Raw genomic sequence first — 15,754 nt, forward strand, 5'->3', positions numbered from 1 at the left:
CTTTTGATTTTGAGTGATTAGGATGTTAGATGATGTAATATTCTGTGGGGCTTAAAGTTTTTTATTTCTATTGTTTAGTTTGGAATTTTTTTAACAATAAATGCACTGCTTGCCTGTCTGTCTGTGAAGGGGTTAAATCCCACAGGAGTGCTGTGCACCTCCAGGAAACAGCTGACACAAGGCTGGTAGCATACTAAGAATGAACTTGTACCTATTAATAGCATTCATTTTTCACCAGGGAATTGTTGATTGTGTAAAACTAGTGCCAGAAAATAAAATGTACCGTTCGCTTTGCTGCTAAATTCCAGTGCAATATATGTGCTGCATTCGTGTTGCCCCGTGTGCAATTAGACATACACAATCTTGCCGAGCTCCAAACCCAGACACACAATATTATATAGCTATGTATTTATTTGTGTCCATTGGCGTGGTACTGGCAAAGTGACCAAGTATACCACGATAAACACGTCCTGATGCACATCGAATATCACACATTATTTAGCACATTACTATGTTTTTGTTCCATATTTTATTCTCATATGTACGGGTCATTTACTTTAACCCATTCTGAACTAAATGAGCCAAACTTGTGAGAAATAACTATATAGAAAAAACCTAGGAAAGTACTAAATAATGTGTCACGTTGGCTGTGCGTTGGGGCTGTGCATGTTTATTGCATCATGTCAAATTTTAGATGGGAATCCCTTGGGACAGGGGGGGCCGACTCTGGTCCTCAAGGGCCACCAGCAGGCCATGATTTCAGGATATCCCTGCTTCAGCAGAGGTGGTTCAGTCTTTGACCTGTTCTGAAGCAGGGACTGATTGCCATAGCAACTAGACGACGTCTGTTGGTGGCACAATCGTGACCGCACGACGTCAAATGACGCCGCGTTACCATGGTAAAGCGACGCAGTGCGGCGTCACGTTGGTGACGTCCGCGGCATCATTTTACGCTGGGTTCTGAAGGAGAAGCAGGGCGGCTGGCACAGGCAAGTCCCTCCGCCGCTGGCCACAATCTATAGGTGTGGGGTACAGCGGTCACGAGACACAATACTTTAGAGCCACCGTTTATCTAATGCTACTATGTTCATATTAAGTAACTATTCACTATTAAGGTGGAAAGCAGCACGGTCATATCATCTGACATTATCAAAGATCACAAATAATTTGAAGGCTCCGGTAAACCACGTGCCATGATAACTGTTTTATTTTTTTAATTGATGACTTTCCATTGATAAATAAAGCATGGTGTGCCAAGGGGAACATCTTTCCTTTGATCTGCAAGTGGTATATTATGTGACATTACAGGGGTGTGTGCCCACGCTGCTTCATCTGCCGAGGAGCTAAATTAGAAATGTGACTAGTTGTGGGAGCATCTTACACGGACTGTCTGGTGTTTTTTTTTTTTTTTTGGGACCCTATTCTTCTCCCGAAAGATGCCCAAAAATGGTCTTGCATTTCAAGTGGGATTAATAGTGAAATCCCGAGAGAGGGGTGTGGACATTTGTCGTGGCTACTTTATTAATAGCTCCCAGTATGTTATCAAACAGTACGTTTGGGTTATCAGCTGAGAACACATCAGTTGTCTAAAGTGGTCGTCTTGTGAATTTCCTCTCCCACAATGGCTTTTGAAAGACACTCAGGTACAGTAAATAAATCTGGCTTTGTCAGGCAGTTCATTAACGAAATAGAATGTGTGTACGTTATCTCTAACCAGCAGATAGCATATTTACTGACGCAATAGAGTATACAACTTTTATTTCATGTTGGCAAAGGAGATACTTAAACGTTTATTTGTTTTCTCCAGTGGTTGAGGTGTGAGGGTACTGAAGGGAGCAGAGTACTTCATTGTTTTCACACCCAGAGTACCAATACTTAATAAATTTATTAACACATTTACAATTCTGCTTTCTTTTGAAAGGAGATTTGATGGAGAAAGCCTCTTACTATTCCACAGCATAAATATTACTTTTTAAAACCCTGTCTACAGCTCTGTCCCAACGTTTAATAAATGTAAGTAGTGAAATGAATCGTCGTTTAAATTCTCAACGTAAATTTTCACTCTGAATTTACAATAGTTTTGCCCTCAAACAGAGGACGGTGTATTTTCTTATGCATATATAATATATATTATGCATATATTGCAATTATGTTCAAATAGGAATGTACAATGAGAGATTCAGTGATTTCTTCCAATCATAATGTGTTTTTTTTTTGTTAAAAATGTAAAATTCCAAATCCGAATAGTTGTAAAGAACATTGATGAATTTCTTCCAGGGACTTTAAGATAATAATTACATCCTGCAGAACTCCCCATACATGTCTGAAAGGCAAATACATCTTTTATTCCTTAATGTTGCATCTACAGTGGGTACCAGGTCTTTGTATGTGAAGTTAAGCTGTCATTTGTAACAATGTGTTTGTTGCAGTCTTTCTAACTAGCACAGTTAGTGCTGCTGTCGAGTGACACCAAATGTAGCAAATTAATATCAATGTAAAAAAGGAAATGCATGGATATGTGGAGCATGATTTTATTGTTCCTTATGAATAAACACTGCAAAGCCATGAAAGAGATGCAACGCCTTAAAACAGACACTCTGTGTCATTATACAGAGGTATATAGTGTATTGACTAAAAGAGGTTGAATTCCTATCCGGACCACTTACTCTCATTGTGATTTGGAACATTCATTTGTCTTCTCAGTGCTCCCCTAAAGTGGAGAGGTACATGTTTAGCTATTGATACAGGAAGTCACCGCCCAAATCTTTGCACACAGGAGAGTTAAAGCAGCAATCAACACGCTGGAAAAATACTTTTATTTCATTTTTTTCCCCTTGGGAATTTCTCTGACTTTAGTGATGCTGCCCGGCGTTTAACTATATATCTGTACTGTGCACACGGCGTTTAACTATATATCTGTACTGTGCACACGGCGTTTAACTATATATCTGTACTGTGCACACGGCGTTTAACTATATATCTGTACTGTGCACAGAGCGTTTAACTATATATCTGTACTGTGACACGGCGTTTAACTATATATCTGTACTGTGCACACGGCGTTTAACTATATATCTGTACTGTGCACACGGCGTTTAACTATATATCTGTACTGTGCACACGGCGTTTAACTATATATCTGTACTGTGCACACGGCGTTTAACTATATATCTGTACTGTGCACACGGCGTTTAACTATATATCTGTACTGTGCACACGGCGTTTAACTATATATCTGTACTGTGCACACGGCGTTTAACTATATATCTGTACTGTGCACACGGCGTTTAACTATATATCTGTACTGTGCACACGGCGTTTAACTATATATCTGTACTGTGCACACGGCGTTTAACTATATATCTGTACTGTGCACAGAGCGTTTAACTATATATCTGTACTGTGCACAGAGCGTTTAACTATATATCTGTACTGTGCACACGGCGTTTAACTATATATCTGTACTGTGACACGGCGTTTAACTATATATCTGTACTGTGCACACGGCGTTTAACTATATATCTGTACTGTGCACAGAGCGTTTAACTATATATCTGTACTGTGCACACGGCGTTTAACTATATATCTGTACTGTGCACACGGCGTTTAACTATATATCTGTACTGTGCACACGGCGTTTAACTATATATCTGTACTGTGACACGGCGTTTAACTATATATCTGTACTGTGCACACGGCGTTTAACTATATATCTGTACTGTGCACACGGCGTTTAACTATATATCTGTACTGTGCACACGGCGTTTAACTATATATCTGTACTGTGCACACGGCGTTTAACTATATATCTGTACTGTGCACACGGCGTTTAACTATATATCTGTACTGTGCACACGGCGTTTAACTATATATCTGTACTGTGCACACGGCGTTTAACTATATATCTGTACTGTGCACACGGCGTTTAACTATATATCTGTACTGTGCACACGGCGTTTAACTATATATCTGTACTGTGCACACGGCGTTTAACTATATATCTGTACTGTGCACACGGCGTTTAACTATATATCTGTACTGTGCACACGGCGTTTAACTATATATCTGTACTGTGCACACGGCGTTTAACTATATAACTGTACTGTGCACACGGCGTTTAACTATATATCTGTACTGTGCACACGGCGTTTAACTATATATCTGTACTGTGCACACGGCGTTTAACTATATATCTGTACTGTGCACAGAGCGTTTAACTATATATCTGTACTGTGACACGGCGTTTAACTATATAACTGTACTGTGCACAGAGCGTTTAACTATATATCTGTACTGTGACACGGCGTTTAACTATATATCTGTACTGTGCACAGAGCGTTTAACTATATATCTGTACTGTGCACACGGCGTTTAACTATATATCTGTACTGTGCACAGAGCGTTTAACTATATATCTGTACTGTGCACACGGCGTTTAACTATATATCTGTACTGTGCACACGGCGTTTAACTATATAACTGTACTGTGCACAGAGCGTTTAACTATATATCTGTACTGTGCACAGAGCGTTTAACTATATATCTGTACTGTGCACACGGCGTTTAACTATATAACTGTACTGTGCACACGGCGTTTAACTATATAACTGTACTGTGCACACGGCGTTTAACTATATAACTGTACTGTGCACACGGCGTTTAACTATATATCTGTACTGTGCACACGGCGTTTAACTATATATCTGTACTGTGCACACGGCGTTTAACTATATATCTGTACTGTGCACACGGCGTTTAACTATATATCTGTACTGTGCACACGGCGTTTAACTATATATCTGTACTGTGCACACGGCGTTTAACTATATATCTGTACTGTGCACACGGCGTTTAACTATATATCTGTACTGTGCACACGGCGTTTAACTATATATCTGTACTGTGCACACGGCGTTTAACTATATATCTGTACTGTGCACACGGCGTTTAACTATATAACTGTACTGTGCACACGGCGTTTAACTATATATCTGTACTGTGCACACGGCGTTTAACTATATATCTGTACTGTGCACACGGCGTTTAACTATATAACTGTACTGTGCACACGGCGTTTAACTATATATCTGTACTGTGACACGGCGTTTAACTATATATCTGTACTGTGCACACGGCGTTTAACTATATATCTGTACTGTGCACACGGCGTTTAACTATATATCTGTACTGTGCACACGGCGTTTAACTATATATCTGTACTGTGCACACGGCGTTTAACTATATATCTGTACTGTGCACACGGCGTTTAACTATATATCTGTACTGTGCACACGGCGTTTAACTATATATCTGTACTGTGCACACGGCGTTTAACTATATATCTGTACTGTGACACGGCGTTTAACTATATATCTGTACTGTGACACGGCGTTTAACTATATATCTGTACTGTGCACACGGCGTTTAACTATATATCTGTACTGTGCACACGGCGTTTAACTATATATCTGTACTGTGCACACGGCGTTTAACTATATATCTGTACTGTGCACACGGCGTTTAACTATATATCTGTACTGTGCACACGGCGTTTAACTATATATCTGTACTGTGCACACGGCGTTTAACTATATATCTGTACTGTGCACACGGCGTTTAACTATATATCTGTACTGTGCACACGGCGTTTAACTATATATCTGTACTGTGCACACGGCGTTTAACTATATATCTGTACTGTGCACACGGCGTTTAACTATATAACTGTACTGTGCACACGGCGTTTAACTATATATCTGTACTGTGCACACGGCGTTTAACTATATAACTGTACTGTGCACACGGCGTTTAACTATATAACTGTACTGTGCACACGGCGTTTAACTATATATCTGTACTGTGCACACGACGTTTAACTATATATCTGTACTGTGCACACGGCGTTTCCTTTTCCTCGCTGGGCCTTGGCTGCACTAGGGGTGTCAGTGGAATTAAAAAGTGAAAACTCATCAAGTTTAGGATAAAATAAAAGGAGGAAACGGCTGATTTACACCATCCTGAGCCCGTCCCGGATGTGTCACCGGTATATATTTATTTGATGAGGGTTGCTGTGTTAACTAGAAGGAATGGAGTTGGAACGTCCAGCTGTTGTCCAGGCTCCTGGCTGCAAATTAAATGGAGTACAATATAAATATGTGTGATACAGAGGGGTACAATATAAATACGTGTGATACAGAGGGGTACAATATAAATACGTGTGATACAGAGGGGTACAATATAAATACGTGTGATACAGAGGGGTACAATATAAATACATGTGATACAGAGGGGTACAATATAAATACGTGTGATACAGAGGGGTACAATATAAATACGTGTGATACAGAGGGGTACAATATAAATACGTGTGATACAGAGGGGTACAATATAAATACGTGTGATACAGAGGGGTACAATATAAATACGTGTGATACAGAGGGGTACAATATAAATACGTGTGATACAGAGGGGTACAATATAAATACGTGTGATACAGAGGGGTACAATATAAATCTGTGTGATACAGAGGGGTACAATATAAATCTGTGTGATACAGAGGGGTACAATATAAATCTGTGTGATACAGAGGGGTACAATATAAATCTGTGTGATACAGAGGGGTACAATATAAATACGTGTGATACAGAGGGGTACAATATAAATACGTGCGATACAGAGGGGTACACGTGACGTGTAGGGTTTATCAGACTGCTGGTGACGTTGCTGCTCACGCAGACCATTGTCTGTGCTGCATCTGTCTCTTCTTTTCAGATCTCATCTGACACAAACGGAATCTCCCAGACAACTGGGCAGCTCTTTATTGGGTTGTGTGTTGTCTGTGAGAGACAGAGCAGTGTGTGTCTGTCTCCCGGCTGTGTGTCTGTCTCCCGGCTGTGTGTCTGTCTCCCGGCTGTGTGTCAGTCTCCCGGCTGTGTGTCAGTCTCCCGGCTGTGTGTCAGTCTCCCGGCTGTGTGTCAGTCTCCCGGCTGTGTGTCTGTCTCCCGGCTGTGTGTCTGTCTCCCGGCTGTGTGTCTGTCTCCCGGCTGTGTGTCTGTCTCCCGGCTGTGTGTCTGTCTCCCGGCTGTGTGTCTGTCTCCCGGCTGTGTGTCTGTCTCCCGGCTGTGTGTCTGTCTCCCGGCTGTGTGTCTGTCTCCCGGCTGTGTGTCTGTCTCCCGGCTGTGTGTCTGTCTCCCGGCTGTGTGTCTGTCTCCCGGCTGTGTGTCTGTCTCCCGGCTGTGTGTCTGTCTCCCGGCTGTGTGTCTGTCTCCCGGCTGTGTGTCTGTCTCCCGGCTGTGTGTCTGTATCCCGGCTGTGTGTCAGTCTCCTGGCTGTGACGCTGGCCCAGATATAATGAAGAAGAAAAAAGTCCCATTGGAAGGAATTTCATTTTTACACTTTGATAAATGTAGTTAATTCTTTTTTTTTTGCTCCAGTTTCTCTGCCGGGAGACTTTGATACATTATAACAGGGGGGCTCAACTCCTCCAGTCCTCAAGCCCCCCCATCAGGTCAAGTTTTCAGGATATCCCAGCTTCAGCACAGGAGGCTCAGTAAAAGACTGAGCCTCTGATTGAGCCATCTGTGCTGAAGCAGAGACTGGTTGAGCTACCCGTGCTGAAGCAGGGATATCCTGAAAACCTGACCTGTTAGGGGGGTGGGGGGCTTGATGACTGGAGTTGGGTGCCCCTGCGTGGATGAGATTTGCGATATTTACCAGGATACCTGTAAGCGGGGGTGTACCTCGTTTGTATGTACAGCATTTCTTTATCTTTTATAGCACCCACAATGTACTCGGCGCTTTACAAAAGGGAATACAAGACACAGAATAAGGGTAACAAACAAAATCAGACAATAGGAAAGGAAATCCCTTCCCCCAGAGAGCATACAATCTAAGTGGTATATAGTAATTTAATGTCCTAGTGGGTGTGTGCACCCAAGTGCCATTGATTGGTTATTAAACTAGTCTACGGTGGAATGATGCCCGCAGTCTAACATCATAGCCATTAACCCCTGTCCTCGTGGCGAGGTTTGCCCATTTAAATACTTATTGATTAAAGGTGCATAGTGAACATACAGACTGAGCATGGAGCGGCCGGTTCTGATGCATGGTCTGCACATTAAAACTATACATGATCTCAGAAGGCGGCCATGCACCATCAAACGCGTCGGTGGCAGCTGCAGTATTCCTGTCCTATCCAGTATTCTGCAAAGCTGCGTCCCCGTGCTAGAGAAGCGTTTAGTCCCCTTCACGGGTTGGACGGTTCTCTAGCACAGTGTGGGCAGCTTCATTGCATTTTTATAATGTGCCATAGTGTTATGAATGACTTCAATATTTAACCTGAAGCTGGCTGTAGTCCTGTTTGGCGCAACCACCTGCAGCCAAACCTGGGGGTTCATCATGTCTTCAAGTTCCTTAGACAGTGGGCGACCTTAACTGTTGGCCACAGCAAAGGTCAGATCAGCCCTTTCACCGGAGACCATTTATTTATTAGACCCTGTGCTGGCAGAGACCAGCAATTTATTGTATTGTCACCTACTTTATTTAGTAACCGATGACAGGTAGTTATTTTGTAGGTTACAGGGACCGGGTCAGGGTGAACATAACTAGGCTTGTTTGGCCAGTACAGATTATTAGGTTACAGCCTGTTGCTGTTCCTTATAGGGACCAGGGTGCTGCTTCTTAACAGGAACATGTATAAGCCAAGTTGGAATTGATGGGGAAAGCACATTATCCTAAGAACTGGTCTGACTTTGGTGCAGTTTACCTGCTTTTACTAAATATACTTCTAGTATTATCCTTTCTGGTAACAAATGAAAGATAATGACTTAGCCACAAGGCACACTCATCAAAAAAAAAAAAGAAGCTATATTCCATATTTATATCCCATATATGACCATAATGTCTAGATAGACACTTATAAGTGTGTCCTTGTGGATGTGTGGAAAGATAGGTGTGTTACCTTGTTTAATATACTCTGGAGTTTATTTCAGAAACTGCATGGCTCATTTCATTCTGTATCACTGTGTCTATATATCTATATATATATCTATCTATATGTATCACTGTGTCAGTTGGTACTTGTGATTGAAGGGCTGTGTATTTACTAAAAACACAACAAAAAAGCACTATTATAAAAATAGCGTCCTCATTGAGTATGTGATGCTGATAAACAGTAAGGAGCTATAACATGATGTGTGACATGATCTGTGAAGTGGCATACTTCGAGAAGAGCGGGGGATAAAGGAGCAAGTATTTTAGGACTGTGACACAGAGAACGGGCACCCTTCATCCTGACCTACTGATCATGCCAAATGTATCCCAAAGCCATGGTGTCTTCTGGTTTGAACACAAAGTGCGCCAAGGCAAACACTGCCATTCCATGACTTGTATTACTGTATCTGAATGCCCGCTCAGTACCAATATACATAGCTGTTAAATCACGGCAGTTTATAAACACTCCACCAGACCTAGCAACCCGCAGAAAACCTTGTCTGAGTAAACATCACTAGTGTTTAGTTGTAATAATAGATTGAGCTTATTAAACTTAGGCTGAGGCCCCGGTACCTCCGCTGCAAGCGCGCCTGTGAGACTGGCGGTGCGTGCAGCCGATTCCCCTGTCTGCAGTGAGCTGCAGGAAGAGAGACCGGGGGGGGCGTGGCGGGGGAGTGACGGGGGCGCAGCCATGATGTCACCCGGCAGGTTCGCCCTCATTGGCTGAGCCGCCGTGGGGCGTGGCTTAGCGCTCCGTCGCGAGTCCTGCTCTCAATTTTATTGAGAGCAGGAGCAACTCTCGCCACAGCGCTGCGGCCCCCCTCGCAGCGGGCCCTGCGCCATTGAGGGGAGGGCTCGCGTCCCTGCAGCGTCCGCCACAGCGGGCGCTGCAGTATCTAGCGGGGACCAGGACTTAGGCCTTGGCCAGAGTGGCGCTGAGCGGGCGGGCTCACGCTGGCCACTATGAAACACATTGAGGCAATGTGTGTGGCCAGCGTGAGCAAGCGCAAGCAAATTTGAATTTGTCGTTGTCAAGCGCGTCACGTGAGCGGTTCGCTCAATGAGGGCGAACCAGCTCTGTGACATCATGGCCACGTCCCCTTAATCGCCCCCCCTGTCCATTACCACATGACTGATTTAAAAAAATAAACATTAAATCACAGGATTTTGAACGAAAAAAATAAAATAAAACGCATAGGATTTTGAATGTATTTTGAGCATCCAAGTGCTGCGCTAATTAAAATGAAAAAGTCTCCTAACCATGTTGATTACTCTTCTAATAGGTCCCCGCAGCTACGCGGTGGGCACAATGTCGGAACGCTTCGATTGTCACTACTGCAGAGCCGCCCTGCAAGGAAAGAAATACGTGGAGAAGGATGGGCACCACTGCTGTGTCAAGTGCTTTGAGAAGATATGTGCCAACACCTGTGCAGAATGCAGGAAGCCCATTGGTGCTGATGCCAAGGTATGGAGGGCAAAGTTACTATCGCTTGATATCCAACCATCATTCTGTAGTTTCAAGGCAGTCACTAAGCAACCTACTGCCAGCGAACGCCGCCAGTAACTCATCAGCATCTTCCTGTCCTGCCAGAACCTTCCGGCCATGGTCAGTTATAGGAGAGTAATATCTGGAGAACTGAGAGGTTCCTCGCTGTGTTTTTGCTGTGCACGACCTCCCAGACTATTAAAGAATTTAGACAGTGCAGATTTCTGTTGTGACTTTTAACATTTTTGTCAACCTATTCATTTTTAAAGGTGCAATCCCAAAGAGGTCACAGTGTAACTTTTGACACCTGATGCACAGGAAGTAGACAGATGTTGGACCACCTCAAAGGGACCTGAATCTGTCCCTAGTTTATCCTTCATCAGTAAGCGCTGGTTTTAGAGTACTCCTGTATCAATGAACCACTGCCACCTAGTGGTGACTTTTTTTTTAAATTTGGTACTGCTATTCAGAACAGTGGATCAGAGTAACATTTAAAAAAAAAAAGTGTGTGTGTGTATAATCAGTGGACCAGCAATTCATTAATTCAGTCACCCCAATCGTGAACTAGTTTTTTTTAAATCTACTTGTTTCCATGACTGCCTAAATAACCTTGTATCTGGAAATCTATAAAAACAGGCTCAAGACCTACCCGTTTACCCAGGCATTTAATAAATGAACCCCACCCTGTTCGGCATTTAATAGCGACAGTACCGCCCCATGCTGCATTGTGTATTTTCCTTGTGTTTGGTCTCGTTTATAACCTTAAATGTTTTTTTCTTTTTCCCTTTTTATAACTGTGAAGAAAAGCGCCATATAAAGTTATTATTATCTGCTTCAAAAACATCCGATTCTTTGATTAATCTTATGCTGTTTTGTTCCAAAGTGTTGAATTTTCTTTTTGACAAGCAGCAACTTTCTCTTATCTATTTTATACCGTCACTAAATAGCCACATAATTAATGATGGTAACAACTATGCTGTGTGTTTATCCCACTGTTATATTGTAGTTTAACCACAACCTTTATAGAAAACATTGTGATACTATGCTGATGTTCATAGGATAAATGTCTCAATGTTTGTTTATATCTAATTATTTAGGAGCTGCATTATAAGAGCAGGTATTGGCATGATAGCTGTTTCCGATGCGCCAAATGCTACCATCCCCTGGCCAATGAGCAATTTGTTGCGAAAGATAATAAAATCCTGTGTTCCAAATGCTCCACCAAAGAGGACGCTCTCCGGTGCAATGCGTGCCACAAGCATATCTTGCCAGGTATTTCAATGTCTTTTAGATCATACATGTGGATTTTTCTGGGGCTTCCACGATTAGGAAAATGACACTTGGGGCTAGATTCACTAAACATGAAAATTAAGTTATTTTATCACCTAATTCATCAATGGATTATCACAAAATGGACAGGAGTATTTTTTTTATTTTTTTAACCAGTGGGATGGTTTAATTGTAATGGCAAACATGTAAATGGGCTTTCAAATAAGTAATTCACTGCTAATTTGTTACACACTAAAGTCAGATAGCTGCTGGTTATCGGGTTACCGAAAAAACTGGCTAATATTTATCACATATGCCAGGCTTGACGTTAAGCCTATCTTGCCTATGTTTAGAATTGCCACTGTATACAGTAGCATTCACAAGCTAAGACTAGCCAACTTCACATAGGTGATAAAAAATACATAATATTAATATTGCATAATATATTAACACCCAAGTGGCTAGGAGGTAGTCGAGGTCGACCCATGACCAGCTTGCTACTAAAGACTCAACATTTGCACATATGGATGTTATGCTTTTTGTGACTGATTTATAGGGTTTTGTATGTTAACCCCTTTGGTACTGCCCCTGAAGACATTCCTCTGCAATGCATTGGTATTGTCGGGCATCAAATGGGTTCAATTATTTTCTGCCATAGCTTTCTTTAAAAAATAATAATTTTGCACATTGCTAGCGTTTCTCCTTTTCCCAGATACTATTGATACATAATGGTTATTTAATAATGATGCATGGGCAGCAGATCCTTTTTGTCTGATATTGTGAGTGCCCCTCAAACTACAGAGCAATAAATACTTATGGCAAACTGCATTTGGGAATGATGTGAATGTAGTGTAGTTCAGAGCACAGGAGGTTCAAGCATCATCCAATGTTACACAGTTTACATAAGTATTTCAGTACCCAAGTTGCGATAAGTTTTTCATATAGCGCTTTTCTCCCGATGTGACTCAAAGGTGATTCACAATTACAATAAAGTGCGCGGTAAGCAGCATTGCTCACAGGACACAGTCCCTGCTCAGATGAGCTTACAATCAATATCTTTGGTGCCTGAGGCACAGGGAGATAAAGTGACTTGCCCAAGAGCGGACACCTGGATTTGACCCAGGCGCCCGATTCACACTCCGTGTCGTCGTTTACTGAGTCAGTGTCTTTACTCAGTGATATTTGATTTAAATAGAAAGTGTAAGGCCGGGGCCATGGTACAAAATACAGCGCTGAGCCAGGAAACTTGCATCCGGCATGTGTGGGGCTTTGGTAGACGCTTCCGTAGGCGTGCGGAATTGCAGCCGACAGATCATTTAATTTTTCGTGCGAAGTTAAAGTTAATGGCACTCCGTGACATCAGCGTCGTGGCGCGCTAGCCCCGCCTCCCAAGCGCGCTCGTCGACGCTCATGCCAGGACAGAAGAAAAGGTCCTGTTTGAGCAGGAGAGCATGAGCGTCAGCGCTGTATTTTGTACCATGGACCCGGCCTAAGGCTGCAGTATATGGGTTTGTAGCCTGCAGCTTTGCATTTCGAAACTTTAAACAGGTCGAAATTCAACTCCATGTTCCCTTCTATCTCTTAGTATGGTTCAGCTCATGACCAAACCAGACAACGTATTTCCAAATAAAGGCTTCCATTGCTTAGAGACTCACAGATAAGTGAGACACAATATTCTTCTCTTGTTGCAGGAGGAAAGAACGTTGAATACAAGGGAAGTGCCTGGCACGATGAATGCTTCACATGCAGCAACTGCAAGCAAGCCATAGGGGCGGGAAGCTTCTTTCCCAAGGGAACCGATGTCTTTTGTGTCACATGCCACGAGGAAAAGTTTGCAAAACATTGTGTTAAGTGCAAGAACGTAAGTAGTGATTGCAAATAGTCACAGACGGACCCCAGATCTTTAGAACTCGAGTAAGATCTTATACTGGTGCTTCATCCAAGAGCACAAATAAATGCACAGTAGTAAAAAATAAAACAACAAAAGTTGAACTTAAAACTAAAGGAAACCGCACTGATGTTTCCCCCCCCCCAAAAGTAAAAATGTATAAAATATTTTCACACAATGCACCAAATGTTAATTTACACGGGAAATATGGGATATGGTCATTTATCTGGCAAATTATTGCTCTACTAGTGTACTATACATTTCCCACCATGGAAAAACCGTGTTCTGTTTTAGAATATTCAACCTCACCCAAACCGCATTGTGAGAAACCGCGTGAAAATGTTGATTGGTTTGTTTCACCACATGCAACATAAAAGGGAGGTCCACAATTTAGTGATGGAAAGTGAATGTGGATCATCTTTCTATTAACCAAGGAATTATTTTCCATTTGAATATATATTTATATTTTTTAACGGTTTACTGCCAACTTTACAAATATATCCGTTATTGCAGCAAGTGGCGCGCTCCCGCGGGATGAAATGGCACAATGTCCCCTTCTCCTGTTGGCGTGTTGTGTGAGTGTGTGTGTGCGTCTTGCTTCAGCGCACCGCAGGTTGCAATAAACTTGGCAACATCTGTATATGTTTTATAAGTTATGACCATAACCTACTATATATATACAATGTACCAGGTTCTACTTGATACTAAATGCCTGAACTGTGACCCATTTGTTTGGCAGGCCATTACTACTGGAGGAATAACTTATCAGGATCAGCCATGGCATGGTGACTGCTTTGTGTGTGAAACGTGCCACAAGAAGCTCGCTGGCCAGCGCTTTACTGCTGTGGAGGATCAATACTACTGTGTTGATTGTTATAAGTCCTTTGTTGCCAAGAAGTGCGCTGGATGTAAAAACCCGATCACAGGTATATGTAGCGACTACTCCTTTATTTGTAATCAAAGCATAAATTGGGCATTATATCTTGTGTTTCCAGATTTGATTCTGTTTTTATTATCTAGTGAGTTTAAGGCTTGATGCTTTATTTCTGATTACTGCCTCAAGTACTTGTTAAAATATATACAGGTTTATCAAAGGACCAACAGATCAGCTTTTTACACGTTTTTCTGAAGAGATAAATGTATATACCATTAATTATATGAAGTTAGAACAAACACATTTAAGCACACAAGGTTATGTAACACCATATGTATTTTTCTTTAATTTGGTTTATAGCATTCAGCTCACCTTTTCAGCAACGTACCAAAAAGTATACATTAAAATTATAGGCCTGTGCCTTGCCGAGTAGAAAAAACTAAGCACGTGCAGGAGAGGCCAACTCCAGTGCTTAAGGGCCACTAACAGGTCAGGTTAAGTATATCCCTGCTTCAGCACAGGAGCCCTTTGAGGAGCAAATCCTGCACTAGAGTAATGCCACAACTATGCGCTGTTGAGTAGTTAGTAGCTAGAACTCAATGCAAATGAAACAAGGGAGAAGTGCAGGGATTCAGTTTCTGTTTCTTCATATATGTATGGCCAATCTTTTCACCAGCAGCGTGCTCCTTACACAGAGAAGCGCAGTGTGGAAAAAATAAAATGTTACGCTCTCTCAAATCCCTAGCAGCACGCTTCCAGTGGGCACCACTATTAGGTGTGATTAATGTATTTAGCCAATCCACCTGTAACTGCTTATGGAACAGCTTGTGGGAGGTTTCTAGTCCCTCCCTTCAAGGTATATATCTCCCAGTAAGGTCCCTGTAAATTCACTTTCCACTTTACTTGCATACATGTAAGTATCTTCACTGGTATATACCAGTTTAACTGCACGAAGTTACATAATATTAGGCTTAGTATATTATACCCTGAAGGGGTTATTTTACAGAACATTTGTATGCATTTAGCATAGGGACCTGCTACTGAGACTTACCTTGACGTTGGTTAGTAGGCTTGTCCTTTTTTGTCTTAGGCCGAGTCCATAGAAGGACAGGCCGTGCTGAGGCGTGCGGACGCTCAGCGCTGAGCCCCTGCATCCTCAATGAGGATGCCTTGAGAGGGGGCTCACGCGAGCGTCCGCAGGCGTGCTCAGGCTTTGAAGTTTTCAGCCGAGCGCCAAGCTGTTTTT

At 42.3% G+C, this 15,754-nt stretch overlaps 1 protein-coding gene across 3 annotated transcripts in view; it reads left to right on the forward strand.

Annotated features, from left to right (window-relative positions):
• Positions 1-15,754, forward strand: part of FHL1 (four and a half LIM domains 1) — a 51,319-nt gene that overhangs the window by 33,483 nt on the left and 2,082 nt on the right. The window contains exons 1-5 of one of the 3 annotated variants that reach the window (XM_075573212.1): positions 1,489-1,643; positions 10,275-10,456; positions 11,575-11,749; positions 13,438-13,607; positions 14,374-14,560. In XM_075573212.1, the coding sequence (XP_075429327.1) occupies positions 1,622-1,643; positions 10,275-10,456; positions 11,575-11,749; positions 13,438-13,607; positions 14,374-14,560 (736 nt within the window). In that variant the 5' untranslated portion in view covers positions 1,489-1,621. Of the gene's footprint in view, positions 1-1,488; positions 1,644-10,274; positions 10,457-11,574; positions 11,750-13,437; positions 13,608-14,373; positions 14,561-15,754 lie in introns of those variants that run through there. The other 2 variants (XM_075573213.1, XM_075573214.1) reach the window with 2 other exon arrangements.

Source organism: Ascaphus truei, chromosome 16 (genome assembly GCF_040206685.1).
Source record: "Ascaphus truei isolate aAscTru1 chromosome 16, aAscTru1.hap1, whole genome shotgun sequence".
Lineage (NCBI taxonomy): Eukaryota > Metazoa > Chordata > Amphibia > Anura > Ascaphidae > Ascaphus > Ascaphus truei.